The following is a 21668-nucleotide window of genomic DNA, read 5'->3' on the forward strand; positions in this document are numbered from 1 at the left end:
TCTATGAGCGATCATTAGATATAATTACACAACAAGGAAAATAGGGTAGAATTCACTGTTTGGCCTGGGGCATAGTCACACTTTAGAAAATAAATAAAAATTAGCTTTCCAAAGTCAGTTACAGCTGAGATAGTATCCAGCAGAGTTCTCTTATCTCAAAAAAGTATTTTCTCATAATCTATTTAACTGGGTCTCATTGTAATTTCTCCCACTGTAAACTTCATATTTTCTAAAAGATTGCTTCATGCAGGCTGCCTGTTCACAGCAGGAGAAATCAGAAACTATATATTCTCCCTAAATCCATCTGATACGCCCTATAGTGAAACCAGCTAAGCAACCAATCAGCCAACAAACACAAAATAAAATATTTTATTATCCATGAACAATTGAGTCAATTCTTTTTTTTTTTTTGATCTCTTATTGGAATTTACAACAAATATCTGTTTGATATTTATCACAATCTTCTTCACGGGCCTGACCAGTGGTTTTCAAGGTGTAGTCCTTGTCTCAGCTATGTCAGTATCACTGGGAAGCTTGCTAGAAAGGCAGTCTCAAGTCCCCACCCCAGATCTGCTGAATCAGGAACTCTGGGAGTAGAGCCCAGTGAGAGGTGTTCTAACCATCCCTTTAAATAATCAGTATGCATGCTAGAGTTTCAGAACCACTGCGTTAGAGTGTCCTGATTCATAAAATTTCTTTCTGGAAGACTTGCATTTTTTTCTCTCAGAAGCAGTTGTCCCTACCCCCAAATTGCTTATGCTTTTCTTCTTTTCTACTTCCAGAGTATACTTTGGGAATTCCAGCAATCAAAATTAATTTAGCATCAATCCCAAATTTCCTCTGGTAATCCAGTTACTTATTTCATCATTATTTAGTACTCTGATTATACATTTTAATTTCTCAACAACTGATATCTTCCTTCCTTACCATTGTAATAAGTATGTACAATGATGTCTGTTGAACCAGATGAGGGAAGGCACTAAGTACTTCAGAAGTTCGAGGGAATTGAGGTGCATTTGATGTAGAAATGTGGGAAATGACATAATTAACTTTTGGAAAATGGATACTGTTTAGGAAAAGAAAAGGGAACAGAGGTTTTTAAAGCCACCATTCCTTTACAAGAACAGTGTGAACATAGCAGGACCTCAGCATCCTGAGCGATGTGTACGTAGAATGCTTTGTAGCAAAGGTTTGTGCACGTGGTGTGGGCTAGGAGGATGAGGGACTTGGAAAGGATGAGCAATGGGCTGAGAGGTTTAGCTTTCACCTTGCTGACAGCAAAGGGCACTTCAGTGGTTAAGGGGGAAGTGGCATAATGAAAGCGGCATTTTCTATAACTTAACTTTTCTTTATATAAGGTCACTTTTGCAGAGAAGATATTTTTGAGGCAGAGAAACTAGTGAGGATATTACTTAATAGTAAATACTATGAGTATTAAAAGGTTTGAAATAAGTGGTCATAATAGGTATGAAAGCGAAAGAGAAAATACAAACTGACTTGAGAAAGAAGATGAATGGGAGGTTTGAATGTGTTCTTGAATAAAGTAAAGTGAAATCAATGTAAGAGCAAATGCTTGATACAGAGGGGTGAATATAAAGTTTTCCGCCTTTGCTTTGAAACTAGGAAGGAGGTAGAAGTAGATGCTCCCAGCAAGCCTCCTATCTCTGCCTCCTTCCCACTGTGGCTCTTCTTGTTCAGACCTGCTCGTGTCCCAGACCCCAGTGCTATAGAAAACTCTTCTGTTAATTAAAGACTTGGGAGAGACGGCCTGCAAGAGGGTGTTCTGACCTCAGTGAGGACGATCACCATAACTTATGTCTCGACATAAACTGTTTATAGATATCTTTATTAATTATGAAATACAAATGAAAACCTTACCACTAGTGTTTAGAAAGTCTTTGCATTAAGGCCAGGCACAGTGGCTCACGCCTGTAATCCCAGCACTTTGGGAGGCCGAGGCGGGCGGATCATGAGGTCAGGAGATCGAGACCATCCTGGCTAACATGGCGAAACCCCCTCTCTACCAAAAATACAAAAAAATTAGCCGGGCGTGGTGGCGAGCGCCTGTAGTTCCAGCTACTCGGGAGGCTGAGGCAGGAGAATCGCATGAACCTGGGAGGCAAAGCTTGCAGTGAGCTGAGGTCACGCCATTGCACTCCAGCCTGGGCAACAGAGTGAGACTCCGTCTCAGAAAGAAAAAAAAAAAAAAAGTCTTCGCATTAGCAGTTCATGGTTAGAAGTGTTTATACAGGGGGAAAGAATGTCTTTGTCCCTTCAAATACTAGCAGACTTCCCATAGGCTGATTCACCCTGGCTTTGATGACTAGGCTTGGAGTGGAAGTGGTATTTGTCTCTCTTCCCTTCCTTGGACTACTATGGAAAGGAAGATCCCAACTGTACATGTCAAAACAATGGCAAACTCTTACCATCTTAGACCAAGGCAAGATATTAGAAGATGTTTTTTAAATTATATTGATTCAGATAAACAAATGAACTCAAATCTCAATTGAAATGAAATTAAAGCTTGTATTTTGGTAAGCCTCTGAAAATATTTCTAGGCTTACAAATAATTTTGATGTAAACTGTCCACCTTTTTTAAGTATCTAAGAGGTCAGATCCATGGATTATGTGTAGGAGGATATATCAAGAAGTTTATACAGATCATCCTCCCACACTCTAATCATTCAATAACAACAAGTTGTTGTTTTATTTTCTTCAGAATAAGGGGACCTGAGAAGGCATGCATTTTGGCAGGATGGTCAGAGGCAGGAATGACTCATGGTCTGAGAAATGTGCTTTTGGGAATGTGAGATCGAGAGCACTTACCTACACCAGCCACATTCTAAGATGTTTGCAAATATTACTGGATATAACTTACATCAATGCTCAAAACAAACCCTTGTATGCCAACTATATGGAGAAATTGGAACTGTGGGGAGCTTAATCAATTAGCCCATGGTCACACAAGGGTGGGGGCTGGATTTGAAAACAAGTGGCCTCATTCCATAGGCTTCTATGCTAGAATGTCCTATACGATGTTAAGAATGCAGGCTTACTCAGCTGTATCCCAGGATGGCATCATACAAGGCTTCTGAAGAGGCGATACAGTAATCCTTCTCCATAGCATGGTTCTCTTCTTTATAAAAACCGATTTCACACCTTCATTTTTCTGAATTCCGCTAGTGGATGCCACCCATCAAAGTCCAGTGGATACCAGGGAGATGGTGTTGTGAAGTCTCCCCCTTTCTATGACTGTTGTGGGCTTCGAGCTAACGTCACTAACAGCTAATGTCATAACTCTTTTACTCTGTCCATATTACTCACAATGACTCTTCTGAGCTTCAAAGTAGACCAATTATTCACAATCTAAAGACAAAAGGTGAATACTTACAGAAGTTAAGACATCCAACTAGGGTTGCAAAGAAAAGGACAGAAAAAGTTTGGAAAACAATAACGGCATGAATCTCATTGGATTCTTTTAGCTGCAGAGATGATCATGTACACAATCTTGTCCAGACAGGGCAAGAACCATGAACGGCTGTGCCCATGGTTTTTCCCTGTTTTAAGGTGATTCTCCTAATTGGTTAAGTAAATATCCTGGGAGTAGAACCCAATTAACCACCACCCTGCCCTTGGAAAGAACAAGACTTTACAGGAGCTGCCTCATTTTACCCCTAGAAATGCAAGGAAGTCTCAAAAAAACAGATTATTTCAACTTTTTAGTCTAGGTCCATCCTTCCTTAACATTATGAGAGAAGAAATAAATGTCTCCTAGTTCTGATGTGCATATATTTGTCAGTCAGTCTGGGCAAGTTTTACCAAGTATATGAGCCATTTGTTTTAATTTTTTTGTCTGATGTCTTTTTATAACTTTTCCCTATATTTTGATTTTTATTGCTTTGCTTAAGTTTTCTATATATTAGAAAATTTAGGTCCTGTAGGTCTCATGCTTCTTAAATACAAAGAAAAAAAGAAAAATTAAAGCTTCTTTCTAAAACTCTTTTTGTGATTACATTTTGTCCATGAGATTTTATTCAATCTAGTTAAATCTACTGATCTTTTCCTTTAAAGCTTCTGGCTTTGGGGTTTTGCTTAGGGAAGATTTTTTTCTCTCCTTTACTAAATTATGGTTCATACTATCAAAAAAAAAGCCAAAAGACATCTTTCTATTTTTTTTTCCAAGCTACCATCTTTTTTTTTAACCCCTTCACTCAGCAGGAGTATTTTAAATGTGTATGTTTTCATAGCATCACTGTAGAATTTTTCTTAGCTCCTTTTCCAAATGATTTAAGTAATAATTTATTAATCACGTTTGGATATATTTTCCTTTGCATTTCATAGGTGATAATTACCTAATTATAGATCACAATGGCTTTATTAATGTAATTATAGAATTATCTTATTACTTCAATATACTATTATTCTTAGTTTTCCAGGTAAGAAAGAGAATATATTTTTATGTGAGGAGTCATAGCCCCTTTAATTTTCAGGCCAAGAAACGCATTGAAGTGCAATAACAGTCATGTCTTACTCCTTCCCTTGAGCTAAATAATTAACTCTTGAAGCCACTCTCTGCATGGGCTCTAGACTGACACCAAGTAGCCATAAAATACCATACACTGAACAGAGTAACCATTACCCTATAGTTCCACAATGTATGTCCAATTTATAACTTCATAATCTCCCCCTTTCCTGATTTGTTCCTTTTTCTTTAAAAACTGGAGGTTCTCCTTTGTTTTCTGAAGCACTCCTTGAGGCAACTTTAAAGTATGTCTCAGGCAGCTGTGCTCAACCTTGGCCCGTGGCTATGCAATATAGCCATGTAGCAGAACTGCATGTATACCCCTTAAGGTTAGATTTAAAAAGAACAAGAAGAGGCTTACATTTTTGGCATATCCATCAAGATACATGGGAATAATAAAGACCTAGATCTATGGACAGTGTCCTCCACCAATAGATATCTTTCATGTCAAATTTTGATTCGGCATCTGCTTTGAAGAGGTGTAATACATCCAAAACTCTTAACCCCCACAAATAGAAGAAATTAAGAAACCTCAGAGAATTCAACCCTAACCAATTTGTCCCAAAGAAAATTAGTGTTCTTCTTAGATAATAATATTTATCCAAGTAGGAAGGTCAGAGATATATTGAGGAATGAAGACCAATAAAAATTCATGATATTTATGTATTTGAAGATCCAAATGATTAATATTTCTATTTTCCTTAATCAACAGATTTAACGTGATTACATTAGAGTAAACAAAACAAAAAGATCCCAGCTATCACATGTATATGTGTGAAAATTTGTAGTCTGTTCTAAAACATATATAAATTATATGAAAAGAGCTAAAACTGTCATCATAAAGGAAAAATAATTTGCTCTGTGGATATCAATATATTACAGAATTACAATCATTAGAACACTATGGTATTTGTTCAGGCATAGGCAACATAAGGGCCAAAAACTATACCATGCATATATATGACATGAGCAGTGGCCAAGGTAGTACTTCAGAGAAAAAGATGCGGTCATTTAAATGTCCATATGGTTAAAAATAAAATTTGATGCCTACTTTACCCCGGGTGCAAAAAATTAATTACAGGTAGATAATTGATCTAAAATTTAATGGTAAAATATAAAGCTTTTAAACATAATATAGCAGAATATATTCAATATTTCTCGTGAGGTTAGAAAAATAAACCTTCAATGAGACAGAAAAAGATCCAACCATGAAGGAAAATTTTTACCAATTACAACACACTTAAAGACTTATGTTTCCATGAAGACAGTTAAAAAGATAGACTCTAAGGTACAAAAAGACACTGGAAACGCATATAACCAACAAAGATCTCATACCCAAAATACTTTTTTAAAAACTCCTATAAATCAATAATGAAGAAACTTGAAGAGGCAACACACAAAAAAAGGCAATGCCAACAAACATTTGAAAATGTGTTCAAAATCATTAATTATGAATGAAATGCATCTTAAACACATAATGAAACGTCCCTGCAGACCACCAGAATGCCTAAAATTAAAAGGCCTGCCAAATATCAATTAGTCCTGAAACTGCAGAACGATAGAAATTGTCACAGATGATTGGTGGAAATAAAAATTGGTGCAAAACTTTGTCCCTTGAGGCCAATCTCTGGCTGGGCTGGAGGGGCCAAGGTGCTCCCAGACCACTGGCAACAGCACTCAATAGGAAATGATTGGGGGCTGCCATTATAGACGCTCCAGTGGAGGCAGCAGGGGCATCATAGGTGGGAGGTGTTCTGGCATGGTGCTCTGCAAGTGGGGTCACTCCAGAGAGGAGTGCCATGGGTAGGGGGTGCTCTGGTAGGGGGAGTTCTGGTAGGGGACACCACAGTCAGGAAGCACTCCAGTAGAGGGCTCTGTGGGCAGGAAGTGGAACACTAAACTTTCACTGGAAATAATTTGTATTTAGACTTTATGAAATTTGAAGTGGAAAAAATAGATTTCCATACTCTGGTTGTTTCAAGGACACTTAAAAATGTTCCAATAAATGAATCGACTATCAATTTTTAAATGCAAATTAATTAAAAGTACTAATTTAGCTCCTTAGTTATACAAATTATATTTCAAAGTACACAGGAGTCACGTGTGTCTAGTGGTGCCATATTTGATAGCATAGTTCCAGATACATTTAACTTGAAAAATTACTTTTAATTGTAGAGTTCCTATCTCTAATTAAATAACCTATATCTACTTTCCAAGGCATATTTTTGAAAACTTTTGTGCCCCTTTTTGTGTCTTTCCCCATCTTTGTATCCTCCTGTTGTTTTGTTGTCTCAAATCATTATTTCCACATATTAGTTTCCTAAATTTGTAAATGGAAAAATCAAATATTTGTAATCTTCTTAATTCCCTATTTTATTATCATATTGATTGATTATCCTCTGTCATATAGCCCCACAGAGAATAGAAGCCCACTTTCCTAGAACAAGCAGCTAAGTGGCTCATATTAGATATTTGATTGAATTAGCTACTGGTGGGGTCTTTTAAATAAGCTTCTTGTTATGTGAGATTACATTCCACAATGGTAAACACCGCCTTCACTTCATGGTGTGTGTGTGTGCGTGTGTGTGTGTATTATCTCAACGTCAGATTACATTCTACAATGGTAAACACCGCCTTCACTTCACGGTGTGTGTGTGTGCGTGTGTGTGTGTATTATCTCAACATCAGATTACATTCTACAATGGTAAACACAGTCTTCACTTCATGGTGTGTGTGTGTGCGTGTGTGTGTGTGTGTATTATCTCAACGTCAGATTACATTCTACAATGGTAAACACCGCCTTCACTTCATGGTGTGTGTGTGTGCGTGTGTGTGTGTATTATCTCAACATCAGATTACATTCTACAATGGTAAACACAGTCTTCACTTCATGGTGTGTGTGTGTGTGTGTGTGTATTATCTCAACGTCAGATTACATTCTACAATGGTAAACACCGCCTTCACTTCATGGTGTGTGTGTGTGCGTGTGTGTGTGTATTATCTCAACATCAGATTACATTCTACAATGGTAAACACCGTCTTCACTTCATGGTGTGTGTGTGTGCGTGTGTGTGTGTATTATCTCAACGTCAGATTACATTCTACAATGGTAAACACAGTCTTCACTTCATGGTGTGTGTGTGTGCGTGTGTGTGTGTGTGTATTATCTCAACAAAATTTCAATATTGAGATACAAGAAAACCAGACTGGAAATTACATGATTAAAATAAAAATTACATGGTATTTGAAATAAAATAATAAAGCAATCTGTTTCACACCATACCAAGTTCAGACTTTTCCATAAACCCATAACAAACTACTGTGAAGAAGCTTTCCAAAAGTGCAATACACATTTTGTTTCAACATTTGAGCAAAGCTATTTTTGCCAGATACTCGGAATTCCTTTGAACTGAAATAGAAGTACTATTTCAATTTACTTTCATCTGTATCATCACTGTAAAGGTAAAATTTTGGAAAACAAGGTGGGGAGGGTATCACAGAAGTGATCTGTAAGCTTGCAGGGTTCTCAATCATTGTGGCATGTCTCCATCTAATGCACGTAGGTATAGTACAATGAACGTTTCGTAAAGTAAGGAGAGAAGTGTCACAATGGTGAATAAAGAGTTGCATAGCACAACCTATCAGAGCAAACATCAGCAATGTACTCTTTAAATGTAAAACTACATGACCAATAGATTCAAGACAATTTACAGCTTTCTTTGCTTTGAATGCAAAACAGCAAAAATTCACTTCCTGTTACTACTTCTTACCCTTTTTTTCCATTGAAACTTTGATTGTATCTATATGTATATTTAACATATGCATACTTGTGTGATTTATCACTCACTCTGTATGGTTGCTCTCTAAAAATATAGTCATTATCCAGTGCCTTCAGTTCTCAAACACACTTTTTTATTCATATTCCAATTCAATGTTTCTATAACAGGGATTCAACTCAAAGTTGATAAGTTCATTTAATGCAATGTTTATTTTTCCTTAAACACACATAACTAAATTTATGGTGCATTGAAATGAATTGGCTTAGGATCCAGGCAGTGTTAAAGAAGTAATGACAAAACCATTATATGCTCACAACTGTGAACTGCACTATAAGAGTAAATCAAAGAGTTTATGCATGAACTTTCCATGCAGGCATTAGATAATCCAGTTTCTGTGTTAAACAAATTTTAAAAATATATTTATTTTCTGTCAAATATTTGTGCAAAGCTCACTAGAAGATATTTAAATTATTTTCTGACATACAATACATACAATGACATACAAGAGTTTAGAGACAGAGAAATATGTAATTAAGCACTTTCATAATATTTTATAGCTAGACTCTAAAAATCTAAGCTAGATTTTAATATTTGGGTAGAATTTGGGCAAATAGAAGATTTCATGAGGAAGCTAATATGGACCAAGTTTCATAGATGCTGTAGTGAGCATACAGAGTTTGAAAGGTATTGCCAAAGGCTAGAAACATATTTTATTACATTCTTAAGTTATGAGTAACATAAACAAAAAGATGCTCAGTCTCACCTGTCCCATCTGCTTAACAGTATTACATGCTGCCTCATATCAGTCAGAGGATTAATAGAGGTGGTATACACAAAAGTGTCTGATACAGTGAAATTAGGCAACAAATGTTAATTTCCATCTCTAGGAAAGAAGCAGCAAGAGGACAAATAGGGTGACACGATTGTCTCCTGCAGCAAGGAGTAGAAAACAATTCTACACATTTAGGGTACTTGAAATGTTATATAATATTAAAGGTCCAGAAAATGTATAATTTATCACAATGTTAGAAACAGTGCTAAATGCTATTTCATTAATTCTAATACATTATGAAAGCAATTTGCACAAGTCAGGAATCAACACATTAGAGAAAAAGAAGTTTTAATGAAGAGAAAAATATTCTACTCCAAAAACATAATTTATTTTTAAAAAGACATGAGAAAATCACCTTCCTAAGTGTTTGGGTAATTGTATAAAATCTACCAAGCACACATGAATCAAATAGGTAAAATGCAATAAAATTGAGTACATTTTTTAAACTGTAAAAGTAAGTTGAAATCATAACTTTAAGTTAAAATTACAACTTTTACCAAATAGTGAAAATCAGAAGCTATAAAGAAAGTTGAATCGATAAAACCTGAGATGCAATGCAAAATCTAGGACAATAAAGCAGAAACTAACTGAAGAGAATGCTGGAAAAGATAGGACAATAAAGCAGAAACTAACTGAAGAGAATGCCAGAAAAGATGAAAGCTTTTTGAGGTATGAGAACCTCATACAAATCTCATGCAATGCATGTGGATCTTCAGAACAAGAGTAAAAATCATTGAAGGTGTCATAGGAAAACTTAATTATTTCTACATGAATAAGAGATGTCAAGTGAAGAAGTATAGGAAAAGAGATGGGCACGATGGCTTACGCTGTAATCCCAACAATTTTGGAGGCTGAGACCAACGGATTGCTTGAGGTCAGGAATTCAAGACCAGCCTGGCCAACATGGTGGAACCCTGTCTCTACTAAAAACACAAACAAATAGCTGGGCGTGGTTGCATACACCTGTAATCCCAGCTACTTGGGAAGCCGAGACATGATAATTGCTTGAGCCAAGATCACACCCCTGCACTCCAGCCTGGATGACAGAGAGAGATTCCGTCTCAAAATTTTAAAAAAAAAAAGTGCAAAAATTGTAGGAAAATAGTTGCTTTCTATTTCTATTAAAACTGACTGCTTGAGATTATCAGTAGCAAGACTCCATGACATTTTTATCCCAAAATAGAGATAATTTTAAACAGCTAGTGGATGGCAGAACAACAACAACAAAAAAAGTTACTTCCCATCTTCAACTTTAGTCATCTTTTCATTACCCCACTGCTTCTAACATTCCACAGGACTTTACTCAGAGCGGATTTAATGTCCTTGTTCTTCAGACAGTAGATAACAGGGTTCAAGGTTGGAGGTGGGACAGAATAGAACACAGACACCAGCAAGTCTAGAATAGAAGGTGCATCAGACCCTGGCTTTAAATAAGCAACAGCACCTGTTACAAGAAACACAGTGACAACAATGAGGTGAGGCACACAGTTGGAAAAGGCTTTGGATTGTCTCTCTCTCGGTGATATCCTTAACACAGCAGAGAAAATGTACACATAGGAAACTACAATGCAAACTAAACATGAAAATGCATAACAGACCCCAATGGCCACACTGACACTAATGATGGCATGTTCTTTAGAACAAATGAGCTTTAGTAGGGCAGGGACATCACAGAAGAACTGATGTATCTCATCAGAGCCATAAAAATTCAGAGAGAATGTTCCAGCTGTGTACAAGAGTCCCAAGGCCCCTCTGTTGAGCCAGGACAGAGCCATCAACTGGACACAGAACCCTCTGCTCATGACAGCCTCATAGTGTAGGGGGCGGCAGATGGCAGCATAGCGGTCATAGGACATGGCAGTAAGGATGCCAATCTCTGATCCAGCCAGCAGTACCACCAAGAAGAGCTGCAACACACACCCCAGGAAGATGGAGTCAGTGGAGGCAACGGAGTTGAGGATGGATTTGGGGACTGTGGCAGAAATGAGACACAGGTCTAAGAAGGACAAATGTCGGAGGAAAAAGTACATTGCCATGTGGAGACGATGGTCAAGAATCATGAGGAGAATGATGACTAAATTCATCAGCACAGCCGTGAGGTAGATCAGTGAGAAGAGCAAAGCATGCAGCCTCAGGAGCATCCAATTCTCAGTAAATCTCACAAGCAAGAATTCCATCATCTGTGTCTGATTGGTCATAGTTTAAAATTATAAGCGCCCTATTGAGTAAAGGAAAATAAGAGTCATACTAATATTAAAAAGTATCATTTGTTTCTTCATTTGTTGAATGAAGGTATGTGCAGCATCAAGGGCTAGACAAAAAGTTTAAAAATATCAAGCAATTTATATTTCTCATCGACTCAGGTGTAAAACAACTGTGGGTATATCAGTCTAACACTTAGTAGTCCTGGACTAAGATTTATTATGAAAGAAGCAAAGAACTTCACTTCTCTCCCTCATTACTTGAAATGACTTTTGAGTGATTTTATTTCCTTTGGGAATTACAGGGTTGGCTATGCAATTATATATAAAACTGCAATAGGGCATACATTTTCATGTATAAATATCCTGGTTAATGTAGTTTTGTGTGTATTAAATGTTATGAATGAAATTTCTGCTTGCTACTTACTGCAATATTTAAAATAGTCATTATCCTCAGATGATACTCTAATTTACTATCCCCTTCTCACTGAAGGATGTTAAGATTATTCTCCCATTTTTGCATTAAAGTTTACTCCTTTGGTGAAAATGTGATTATAGTATCATTTTTTTTCTTTCTTTAGTCCATATACATAGCATAGCACAAAAATTAAAAAGTACTCGTTATTTTCACAAATCAGTTTTCAAATATATAGTGTCATTTTTCATGAAAAGAACAAAAACCTGAGACTTAGCCAGATGATTAACATAATATTCTAGGAAGGATTTAATTAACCACACGAAGCGACAGACAGGGATATCTACTGCATCTAACCAGAGATGCAGTGTGTCCTCTTATGTGACAGACATTCAGAGATTGTCATCTGAGATCCCTCACACACCCCAATGTGAGGGAGAGTTTTGGCCATGTTTTTCCCTCAGATCATCTTGTCTTTAGAACCTCTCTTGATTTTACTTTAGTATCACTTCAATGGCAATTTTTTCACTTTCCCCTTTGGTTTCCAGGCCATCTCTAAAACACACAGAACAGAAAACAGGATGGACGGTTTGCTAGTTTGGAAGTAGCTCTTAGGGTATGTAGACACTGCTCTAGGTTTTATTCTCCCCAGCAAGTCAAACAGAGGAGGCTTTAAGTTTGGGGCAGCCATGAACTTGCTCATGTTGAGCTATAAGTCAGGCTCTCCATTATTGCTCCAAAGCTACTGCCAGTGCTTTTTCCAACAAGAACACCCAAAGTTTGCAACATAGCATGAGATTTCCATTTGCTCTTGAGTCTTTTCAACTTAAAAAATATTTTATTTTTGTAGACACAAGAGAGTCTCACTTTGTTGTTCAGCAGTTTTTCAACTGAAAGAGAATGTAGCAGACCATTACAACATACATTCTCCTCCTTCTCTATACACACATATGCACACACACACAGCCGAGAGGATGAGCAAGAATAAACAGAGCTTTTCCAGGATGAGCAGTCGTACCTCTAACCTTCATAGAATATGTCCATTTCAGTACAGGTGATTTTCTGAGAACTAAATTAACAAGTGATTTAAAGTTGAAAAGGGACCAGGCATGGTGGCTCATGCCGGTAATCCCAGCATTTTAGGAGGCTGAGGCCAGAGGATCTCTTGAGGCCAGGAATTCGAGACAAGCCTGGACAACAAGATGAGACCCCTCTATGTCTACAAAAATTAAATAAAATAATGTTTTAAGTTGAAAAGACTCATGAGCAAATGGAAATTTCTTACTATGTTGCAAACTTTGGGCTTTCTTGTTGGAGAAAGCACTGGCCCTAGCTTTAGAGCAATAATGGAGAGCCTGACTCATAACATGAGCTAATTCATGGAAGCCCCAAAAGTAAAGCCTCCTTTGTTTGACCTGCTGGGGAATAAAACCTGGAGCAGTGTCAAAATACCCCAAGAGCTACCTCCAAACTAGCAAACCATCCATCCTTGTTTCTGTTGCATTAGCCTGTGTGTTTTAGAGACAGCCAGGGTAGCTCAGTGAGTGAGTGAGTGTCCTTTTGAGTTCCTTCCACCCCAGTGATGTTTGACTCCAATGCTAGATTTTTATCCCTTCAGTCTCATTTTTTATTTATATTTCACCTTATTTCACATGCTTACATACGAAATGAGTGATAGCATTAGTTTAAAAGTCTGTGTGCTTTTCTTTACAGATAACATTAATAACAATAAAGCTTTGCCTCATTATATTTATATACTTATTTGGTCCAGGGAAATTCCACATGATTAAATAAAAATATGCAATCTGAGTCTCAATCAATCTAAAACTGGGAAAATACATATAATACACAAAATAATCCTAAAATCAAGGGGTATCTAAGGAGGCTGGGAAGATACAGTAAGTTCAGGTTTATATGTTTCTTTACCATTTCTATATCATATTAACAACAAATTTTATCACTTTTGTTGAGAATATGAGGAATGGAGAGAATGAGAGAGCAAAGGGGAAGAGGAGAGGAGAGGAGAGGGGAGGGGAGGGGAAGGGAGGCCTATATGGAGTCTTCAGCTCCGGAAAATGTTTCCATTCTCGAGTAAGATCAACAGAAGCAACATTCATAACAAAGGCTATATGGAATCTTGAGCCCCGGAAAATGTTTCCATTCTCGAGTAAGATCAATAGAAGCAACATTCATAACAAAGGCCGGTGAGAATGCTTTCCCAAACAGTTCTATATTTATTTCAAAATAATTTCAGAAGAGAAGAAAATAAAAATGAAATGTCTAAGTAATTTAGGACTTCTTTTCACAGTTTTTGTTCAAAGAGATCTCTAGTTTTCAATTCTTAGGGAGATCTAGTGAATGCTGCAAACAGTTTCCTATATGCTCACCGATTCCTGCTTCAAGACCCCAACTCCCCGGGTTAAACTCACGATGATTTTCATTGACCACTTCTGTCCTCTACGTATCAGTATTTATTTCTTTTTTGCAGTCTCCAAGCTCTGCTTGATGTCCTCTGTATCAGGCACTTCCTTCTTCAAGAAGGAGCAAGGCTTTTAAAGCAGCTTTAAACAGACTTTCATTGACTATATGGGACTCTCCTGGGAGGTCACACTTTTACTTGTACTTATATTTTATTTCATAGGTTTTAAAGCCCTGGAGACCCAGCTCTTCACTCTCACCTCAGATCTGAGACGTGATGCCACACCTTTTCCTCCAGTGAGTCAGAAAAGGAGATCTTTCTGGGTCTCATGAGAATAAACCTTTATTTATTGCATCCATAATATGTGACTAATGGATCCTAGACATTCATTTGCATGTGACACCTTAAATTTTGGTGTGTGTACACAGAATCTTTAAATTGAGTGTAATAATCTCAGTCCAGTTTCAACTGAGAAGGACACTGGGAGATGCAGTGCTCTGACTTTGGGGTCTGAAACATGGATTTGTTTAAGTCCTTGAGCCATCACACTTCCCTTGGATCTTTCTTTTCCCCTCTCACTCTGGATTTAAGCCTCCAGGGAAGATGACGTCCCTTCAGATTCTCACAAATGACGAGAGATGCCTGTATAGAAAGTTCCCAAGAGCACCGAATTTCCAACATCTGTTTCATTCTTAAGTGATGCCAGGGGCATCCTCATGAGCATCCTACGAGTTCAGATTTCCCTTGGAAGCAGCAACAAAATGAAACTCAGCGGCGTCTTCTCCAGGGTTGGGATGAGGTACAGTTTATTTTCAGATTTTGATCTTGTAATATTATATTCACGTAATTTCCAGTTATTTGCTCATTAGTTTGCTTTGAATGACTGACTTTCTAGATATCCTGGTGGGGACAGCCTCTATGCTGCCTAGAGCTTGTTTCTGTCATCCAGCAACCTCTTGTGGACACCCCACATTCATCGTGAAGTTGACGTTTAGATTAGACCTTCTTCTTCATCATTTTATGACATTTCGTAAGAGACATATGACATCCAGCCCCATAGGACTTCATTATCTACATTTTAAAAATTAGCTTATTGATTTTTAAGGTATTCCTAGGGATTTTGACAGGGACTGAATCTAGATCAATGTAGAAAACACTGTATTTGTAGCAACATTGAGTATTTTGAGCAATAAAGATGGTATATCCCTCCATTTTTAAGTCTCTAAAAGATTCTCAGAAACATTTTGTTATTTCAGTACATATCAGTACACAACCCCCAAGCTCATTTTGTTAAATTAATCAGTAGATACTTCATGAGTTTGATCCAAATCTGTATTTGTTTGTTTAGGCTGCCATGACAAAATACTACAGATGGGGTGGCTTAAACACGCCGTCTGTGAGTGGGTGTTTCTCACGATTCTGGAGGCTGCACATCTGAGATCAAGACGTCAGCTGCCTTGGTTTCCTCTGAATCTTCTCCTCGGGCTGCAGATGGACACTGTCTTGCTGCCTCTCCCTGTGGTCGTCTCTGTGCATGCGTGCCCCCAGGGTCTCTCTGCGTGCCCTAATCCCTGTTCTAATAAGGCATCAGTAAGTTTAGATTGGGGACCATCCTAATGGCCTCACTTTATCTTAATAAGCTCTTTAAAGGATTTTTCTCCAAATACAGTCACATTCAGAGGTCTTGGAGGTTAGGACTTCAAAAGATGAATTTTGGAAAGACACAGTTCAACCTGTAACATAATATAAATGATATTGTTTTTGCTTTCCATTTCCATTTGTTTTTTAATACCATGTAACAGCCTGATTTTTATCATGCAACCTTCTTAACTAGCATAGTAGCTCTGGTAGCTGTTTTGTAGATTTCTCAAAATGTCTACGTAGATACTCATTTTGTGAGGAAAAGTTGCACTTCTTCATTTTTAATGAATTTTCTTTTTCTTTTTCTTACCTTTTTTCACTGCTTGGGGCTAAATAGAGGTGGTGAGAGAATAATCCTTTTTGATCCAGATCTGCAGAATAAACATTCTGGCTTTCAGCATTAACTATGATATTAGTTGCAGGGTTTTGTCTTTTGTTCATTTTGTTGGCTTTTGTTTTTGTTCTTCTTGGTTTTGAGTTAGCAGATAACTTATTCAAAAAGAGTATTGCAATAGAAAGAATTTCCCCAAGCATGATACCTGTAGTCCTCTAAATGGTCAGGCAGAAAGGGCTTTTGTTATATAGGGAGAGTGAGGAAGACTAGAAAGGACAGGGAGTGAGGGAGTAGAATGAGCAGATAGCATGATTGAACAGAAACAGGAAATGTCTTTCCTTAAGTTTCAGAAGGTTTGTAAAATAGGAATTGTTCCGTAGTCCAATGCATTTCTTTGGTTTTTGTTTCTTTTCAGATGCCTTTTATCAGTTTAAGAGGTTACCTTCAATACCAGGTTACTGAGGATTTTTGTCACAAATTTCTTCAAATCTTTCAAATCAGTTTTCTGATAATGAGGTAAGTGTATCTATTCATTTTTCGTCTTTAGTCCATTATTATGGAAATTAATCCTTAAATCTAGAGAGATAGGTGAATATACAGAGTCACAGCTAAGATCTGCTCACTAGGAACGAAAGCCACAGAAATAACAAACTGGAAGGGTCACAAGTTTGATGAATTTCCGAATGCTCTCAGGATGGTGTAAGAGTAAGAAACTCCTGAGGGCCGCAGTCTCAGGGGGACCTCGTACTTTCATTGGTTTTATATCTAGGAATCCCACTAAGGCTTTCGAATAAAAAGCCAAGAAAGAATCTCTCCTGGATTGGCAAAAGGATGGAAAAAGTAACCATAGCATGCCCAGAGCCTTCCCAGATCAAAGGACCACTCCAGGCAAAAAGACTTTACTACAAACATATCCTGCCTGGGGGAAGGGCGTGCTGAGTCTGAAAGAAGCCAGACTTTCAGACTTGCTTCTTCACTTAGCAAAATGCATCCAAGATTCATCCATGTTGTTGTGTGGATATCTCATGCCTTTTTACTGATGATTAGTATTCTACTGCATTGTTGAAGTATACTTTATCCACTCACCTACTGAAGGACTACTTAGTTTCTTTCAGTTTTGGTGATTATAAATAAAACTTCTATAAGCACTTATATGCAGGATTTGTTTGCACATAACTTTTCAAATCAGTTGGGTAAGTACCAAGGGACCAAATCACTAGGTCATTTGGTAAGGCCATGCTCGCTTTTGCTAAAAGAGAGGTTTTACTTCCAAATAAGATGGACTAGGAAAGAGCTCCTCAGACCCCTCCTTTTCTCCAACAGAAAGCACATGTGAAACCTAAACATAATATAAAAAACACCTGAATAAGTGCTGGCGGACTGTGGCCAAAGGTTTCTGTTCACTTGGAGAAGTGTTGTAAGGGCGCTTAACCATTTTAGTTTCCTCCATCACAGCTTTCAGCGTTGGGATATGTGCAATTCATACAGCAACACAACAGTGGTGAGCTTACGATGCTGGCCAAAATGGATAGAGATAGATCCTATTTTTTTCTGGACTGGGGCGCCAGAAAAGAGAAGACTGGGGACTGTAAATCCTGAGTGTAGAGATCTTTAAAGTAAAATACAAAAAAAAAGTTAGGCCAAACACTTTCTACCCACATCTCTGGCTTACCCCTGAATCACACATGCACAGAAAGACCGAAAGATATTCAGCCATACCAAGATCTGAATGAAATGGAAGCTACTGCAAATGAAATAAAAATTGTAGTTCAAGACCAATGAAGAAATGGCTTGTTAATATGTGGAAATAATACTCACTTAAAAATAAAATAAAATGTAGAATCTCTACAATTCAGCTTTCATAATATTCAGGATAAATTCTACCCATCATATGAGGGATCTAAAAATTAAACCCATTAAGATGTGAAAAGAAAATAAATCTAGGCCAAACTCAAGATGAACCAGATGTTGAAGCAAACAGACAAAGATACTTACATTGGTCATTTGTCTCAATTAAGAAAAAAAAATATGTTTTCAATACATGTGAAATCTCAGTATACAAATGGGATTTCTCCACAAAGAAATAGAAACACTTTAAAATAACCAAATAGAAATTACAAAATTGAAAATTTCTATTTCTGAAATTAAAATTTTACTGAGGGAGTAAGTACATTGAAGATAGAGCATATAAATTATCTAAGCTGATGAATTGGAAGGAGAAAAAAAAAGAACATGCCAGAAAAAATAATTATAGATATAATGGCCAATATTTTTTGAAATCTGAGGGAAATAGAAATCTGTAGGTACAAGGTGCTAAAAAACACCAGTCAGAACACAAACACAAATAACTCAAACAAAAATAAATAATAGTAAAACTATTGAAAGCAAAGTATAAGCACCAATCTTTAAAGCAGCAAGAAAAAGTTAGTAATATATTACATAAAGGGAAAAAATACTGTGAATAATGACTTCTCACTAGAAATGATGATTACACAAAGAGAACAGAAAAACATCCTCAGCATACTGAAAGGTTGAAAGGTTTGGAGGGGCAACTATCAATCAAAAATTTCATGTCCAGCAAAAATATAATTGAGAATGAAGGAAAAATAAAGACAGCACTAGATTAAAAAAGCCTAAGAGGAATTTGTTGACAGCAAAACTGCCTGTAAGAAACACTGGAGTAAGATCTTTAGAATGAAATAAATAATACAAGAAATATACTGAAATACTAAAAAAAGTTAATAGTATCAGACATGGTCATATATGGGCTATGATAGTTAATTTTATGTGTCAATACGATTGGACTAAACAGTGCCCAAGTAGCTGGTAAAACATTATTTCTGAGTGTGTCTATCAAGGTGTTTCCAGAAGAAATTAGCATTTGAAATAGCAGACTGAGTAAAGAAACTCGCCCTCACCAAGGTGGAGAGGCATCATCCAATCCAATGAGAGTATAAATAGAACAAAAAGGCAGAGGAAAGGTGAATTCACACCCTCTTCCTGGGCTGGGATAGCAACCTTCTCCTGGCCCTCCAACATCAGAGTTCCCATTTCCAGGCCTTCAAATATATATATTTTTTTATCCAGTCAGTTTTGTTTCTCTGGAGAACCCTGACTAATACATGTGTAAATGCCAAAGATATTATTTTACAAGAAGTGCATTATCAATTATAAGTAGAGTTAGAAAAAGTTAAGTATGTATATTTTCTCATTCCTGGGGCAGCTATACACAATAAAAAGCAGCTAGAAAACCAACAAATTTTTAAAAGAAATTTTAAAAATTATTCAAATAATCACTGAAAAATGGCAGGAAAGAAGAAATGGAGGAAAAGAAAGAGGAAATAAAACAGTAAAAAACAAAAATTATCTGGCAGGGTAAGTGGTTTGAAGTGTTTTATAGCCCCAGGGTTAATTTTCATTATAGCTAGCAGATGTTGGGTGCAGTTATGCAGGGTAGAGGTAGGCAGGTTATATATGACTAAAACATGTGAGGTTTTTTTGCTATGTTTGAATCAACTGGATTTGTAACGACTTGAGTTTGGTGTCATCAGGGTTTGAGCTAACTGTCACAGCCTGCTGTGAAGAAGCAAACTACGTGAGGGCCAATCTACAGGAGCCACCTTTGACTCATTTATATAATACCCTGAAGTGTACCTCCTGTAATTTAATAAATGTTCACAAGGTTTCTATTTGGCAGCTTCGTTTATAACCACAAAATTTTGAAAACTAAATACCAAAACATATAGTAATTATTGAATAAACTATTACCTATATTTACATTGGAGTATTCTTCAACCATTAAAAAATAATGATAATGAAGGCAGTTTCCATAAACTGTATCTGTTTGCCAGCATTTATTACATTAAAGAATCAAATGTAAGCAAGTATACTTCGTATGCTATAAGTAACAAGAAAACATGAGCAAATCTTTTTTTGTAAAATTGAAACCTGCAAACAACAAACCAGTAAACCCTGAAATTGCTTTTCTGTAGATCTCGAGCAATGGGGTGGAAAGGATAGAGAGTGACATTTCATTGAGAATAGTATTCTGTGGGGTTTTGTGTGTATTTTTACTTTGGAGAAGCATATTGATTTTTTACATATAAAAACTGTCAACAAAAGTAAAGGACAAAAAACTTTAAAATTAAATGCAAACCAAATCAAATGAAATAACTATGCTTCGAATGAAAAACAAAACCATGTTCAAAAGAAAATAGAAAGAAACCATTTTAAGTAACTTAACCATAGGCTTAATATAAACTCTTAAGTCTAAAGGGGAACAGAGCTACAAGCAAATCTTCAACTATGTTATGTTGGCTTGTTGTATGTTTCAGGAGTCTTCATTTTTAGCAAAGTGCTCAGATGATTATTATACAGTATATTACATAGCTTGGTTATCACTGTCCTATAGCCTATAACTCTATGATAAGTAGAATTAAGGGAATATTTGAGTACTTTATTATTTTTCTGCTAAAAGACTGAGTCATGTCCTTAACAGTATATTTCAGAATGTTCTGGACCTACGTTGGAAACAGTTGTTTCCTCCCTACAGAAAACACATGTGATTATACTGCTAATGGTCTTAAGAGATAATCACTTAACAAGGTGATTCAGAAAATATTTAAAACATTTTTCTTTGGGGAATTCTAAAGTATTAGCCAAGTGCCTTAAAAATAATTTGTTGCAGTCCCTTGACTATAGACGTTTACAAATTATGTCAAATTTGAAATAAAAGAAAGGCAAATAGCCTTCCTCATTGTGGAAGTATGCATCCTTCCATGTGAAGAAACTACCACAGCTTTGCAGAGCTCTTTGAGTCTTTTATCAAAAGTCTAGAGATGGAACCATGTGCTATGTTGACACGGAGTTTATGAAGGAAGCTAGATGTTTTGTTTTAATTTCAGGTAATCAACTGACAAATTAAACTTTTTATTCTGGGAGGCATATTTCTACCCTTGTGTAGATGTGATGGAATTATCTCCTTAAGGACATCTGATGAGTAATCCTGTGTCCATGTGGTTGAAAAATTGGAATTATTTTATGGTATTAATTTCAAATTTCTGTTGGTAAAATGTTAAAGTACTCTCTGTTTCAAAGCAAAATTTTTAAAATCTTGTAGCTATTCCAGATATACAATCATGTCATCTGCAAACAGGGACAATTTGACTTCCTCTTTTCCTAATTGAATACCCTTTATTTCCTTCTCCTGCCTAATTGCCCGGGCCAGAACTTCCAACACTATGTTGAATAGGAGTGGTGAGAGAGGGCATCCCTGTCTTGTGCCAATTTTCAAAGGGAATGCTTCCAGTGTTTGCCCATTCAGTATGATATTGGCTGTGGGTTTGTCATAGATAGCTCTTATTATTTTGAAATACGTCCCATCAATACCTAATTTATTGAGAGTTTTTAGCATGAAGGGTTGTTGAATTTTGTCAAAGGCTTTTTCTGCATCTATTGAGATAATCATGTGGTTTTTGTCTTTGGCTCTGTTTATATGCTGGATTACATTTCTTGATTTGCGTATA

The 21668-nt window shown here is 36.7% G+C and overlaps 2 protein-coding genes across 4 annotated transcripts in view; both read right to left on the bottom strand.

The window, feature by feature from the left end:
• The window catches only part of LOC104004828 (uncharacterized), a 225911-nt gene that overhangs the window by 119056 nt on the left and 85187 nt on the right, over positions 1-21668 (bottom strand). The gene's annotated exons all lie outside the window — the stretch shown is intronic.
• OR14K1 (olfactory receptor family 14 subfamily K member 1) lies at positions 10390-11331 on the bottom strand. Its single transcript, XM_009441842.1, has one exon. It carries the CDS (start codon positions 11329-11331, stop codon positions 10390-10392), a length of 942 nt encoding a protein of 313 aa, XP_009440117.1.

This window comes from Pan troglodytes, chromosome 1 (assembly GCF_028858775.2).
Source record: "Pan troglodytes isolate AG18354 chromosome 1, NHGRI_mPanTro3-v2.0_pri, whole genome shotgun sequence".
Taxonomy (NCBI): Eukaryota; Metazoa; Chordata; class Mammalia; order Primates; family Hominidae; genus Pan; species Pan troglodytes.

What these genes read in the sequence shown, in the direction of transcription:
- OR14K1 (XM_009441842.1), bottom strand. Translation starts at nt 11,331, where the DNA reads ATGACCAATCAGACACAGATGATGGAATTCTTGCTTGTGAGATTTACT.